At 52.6% G+C, this 2,517-nt stretch overlaps 2 protein-coding genes across 2 annotated transcripts; both read left to right on the top strand.

Moving 5' to 3' along the window:
* Nucleotides 1-549: 549 nt before the first annotated feature.
* Nucleotides 550-1,032, top strand: TraAM80_10387 (retrotransposon hot spot (RHS) protein; the record flags this gene model as incomplete). Its single annotated transcript, XM_029387009.1, has 1 exon — nucleotides 550-1,032. The coding sequence occupies one exon, from the start codon at nucleotides 550-552 to the stop codon at nucleotides 1,030-1,032; it is 483 nt and encodes a 160-aa protein (XP_029233134.1).
* An 84-nt stretch (nucleotides 1,033-1,116) lies between these two features.
* TraAM80_10386 (retrotransposon hot spot (RHS) protein) lies at nucleotides 1,117-1,716 on the top strand (the record flags this gene model as incomplete). Its single annotated transcript, XM_029387008.1, has 1 exon — nucleotides 1,117-1,716. The coding sequence occupies one exon, from the start codon at nucleotides 1,117-1,119 to the stop codon at nucleotides 1,714-1,716; it is 600 nt and encodes a 199-aa protein (XP_029233133.1).
* Between the last annotated feature and the right edge of the window lie 801 nt (nucleotides 1,717-2,517).

Genomic DNA, 2,517 nt, shown 5'->3' with positions numbered 1-2,517 from the left:
ATGGGAGTACACGCAGACTGTGTGTACTTTTCTCCCAGTGGGTGGTGAGGGGCAATTCCGTCCACCACGCCCACGACTCATGATCCTTTCCTCTGAAAAGCAATGACCGTACTCGCTGGAGCGTGCAGTACGTGGTGCCGACTGCTGCATTAACATCGAGGTGCATCGGGTGTGGAAGATCGTCGAGGGCGATCTAAAAGGAGTGTTTCCCCCTCACGTATAAGCGCACCATACATGAGACGCCGTCTTTTGGTTGGACCCCCCGGGGTAGGGACGTCAATGGCGGCTGGCTCCTACCTCCTTTATCAGCTGCTGCACTACGACGCCACGAAGCTCCATGTGGTTGTGTACTGCTTTGGAAGGGGTTCCGCATACTTGTTTGACAAGAGGACACGAACGGTGACGGAATGCAGGGGTGGGCGTAATATTAGAGGGGTTATGGTAAATTTGGCTGGGAGTGGAATGAAGGGGTATATTATCATCGATATGGCAAGATAATTTAAAGAACCATCGAATGATGTTGTGCCCTCTGATGAGTGGGGCATCATTATGTTGTCATCCCCGCACGAAGATAACCTGAAAGCATGGGCGAAGCAGGCGGGTGCTATCAAAATCATCATGAATTGCCCCGATGAAAACGACGTGAAGGCGTTGTGTGCGTGGGGGACACGCAATACGACTGAAGAGGAGCAGGTGGGGTATTGGAGAAGGATGCACATGCGCATGCATGACGTCGGACCGATTCCACGATGCATCTTTAATGACAATAAATATAGAAAGCGCGTGCGTGATGCCAATAACATCGTGGCAGGTATCGATGCCTCAAATGCCGCACATTATGGGATGATTGGAGGTATGGGAATGTGGCCCTCGAATGACGCACCTCACAAACTTGTGAAAGTTGTCCGATCAATAACACAAGGCGATGTTGAGGGATTTGTTAACCTGTCGGTCTGTTTTTCCATTGGAAGCAAATTAATTGGAGGGTTTCTCGAGGTGGGTGGGGATAATAACATTGTTTATCGACTATAGACGTACTGTAAAGTGTTATTGCCGGAACTTTTGGGGCGGCATACTCTGCACGCATTCCTGCGTAGAGTCTTTGTGGAAAATATAATGCCGCGTCTCAGCGAGTTGCCTCCACCAGGACGTCGTCGGCGACAGAGATGTGTGCTGCAATCGAACCCCGAAAAGCATCCAAGCAGACTCGTTGCATTAATAACGCTGGGCCACACTCCTCCGAGGTTGGATGTACAATACAAGGTGCTATACGTACCGGAGAGCAGACATTTTCCGTTTGTGGACGGTTTTTTCTTCGTTGGTGCACCGCGGAGGACGATGGTTGCGGTGCAGGTGACGACGGGGGCTGAGCATGACACCAAAAGCAGCACGGTGAGGCAGTTCAATGATCTTCCACGGAGTTATTTTAATGACTGGGAAACTTTTGCGGAAGGCTTGTCGTGGGGGATGATTTACGTGCAGCATGAGGACAGTACGGCAATAAACGCGTGGCAGGGGCGTGTTGTCGTAGTGCAGGCAAATGTAACGGGCAGCAATGAGCCTGAGGACCCTCAGGCCATTGCGGCATTTTGGAATCAGCAGGTGCGTCAGTGCCAGGTAGCGGTATCAGCTGAAAATTTCAGAAGTGGACGACGAACCCAACGTGGGCGGCACCCAGAGGGAGAAGGAAAAGGAGGAGGGGAACAAGCAGCTTGAGGTTACTGGTGAAGTATTTTAGGGAGTATGATATATTGCCGAGTGTGTTTGTGTGTGGGTAGGAGGCGCACTTAGGGACTCGCTCTGCCGTGCGCCAAATGATTATTGCGGCCAGCGCTACCACAGCAGCACCTTTTTTTTTTTTGTTTGTGTTGTGGTTGTGAGAAAAATTGTGTGGGGAATGATGGCGCCTTGTGGGTGTACGCCGGCAGTGTTCCATTGGTGATATCTCCTCGCTGTTCCCAGTTTGTTGCTGCAGAGAGTTTGGGCGAGAGGGTAAGTTTTGCATGCTGAGTGGGCTCACAGGCGGGAAAGCAAATGCGGCGGCCACCACAACCCAGAAGGCGGGGACAAACCGAATTATTGTGATTGTTTTTGCGTCTTGGCGTGGTGTTTTTCTCTTTTGTTTTTTTGGGTGCCATCGTTTTTGGTTGGCGTGCGGCTCCAATGGGGGGTGCCGCATGCGCCGCTGAGAGCCCCGAGCAAACGCCGTTGACGCCTCTCTTTTGTTGGGTTGCCGTCCTGGGCGCATGCGCCTGTTCCGTCTTGTTCGGGTTGCATGTACTGACCAGGCAGTCTGAGGCTACGGCTGCGCTGGCGTCGCCCTCCCTTGCAAGCGGAGCGAGGCAGCAGGAAAGGGGGCTGCCGCTCTTATTTCGCAGGGTTTATTTTTAGTCGTTTTTATTTATTTGATTTTTTTTTAGTGCTGCGCCCCACTCCGGCTGCGGTGCGCTGAGGGAAGTGGGCGGCGTTGGGGAGTTTGTGGTGGCCGTGATGGGAGGTCCCGCCGGCATGCGCACT

This window comes from Trypanosoma rangeli, assembly GCF_003719475.1.
Source record: "Trypanosoma rangeli strain AM80 chromosome Unknown Tra_15.4_contig_00934, whole genome shotgun sequence".
Taxonomy (NCBI): domain Eukaryota; phylum Euglenozoa; class Kinetoplastea; order Trypanosomatida; family Trypanosomatidae; genus Trypanosoma; species Trypanosoma rangeli.
Note: the sequence above shows the minus strand (reverse complement) of the source record. Positions and strands in the feature narration are given on the sequence as shown.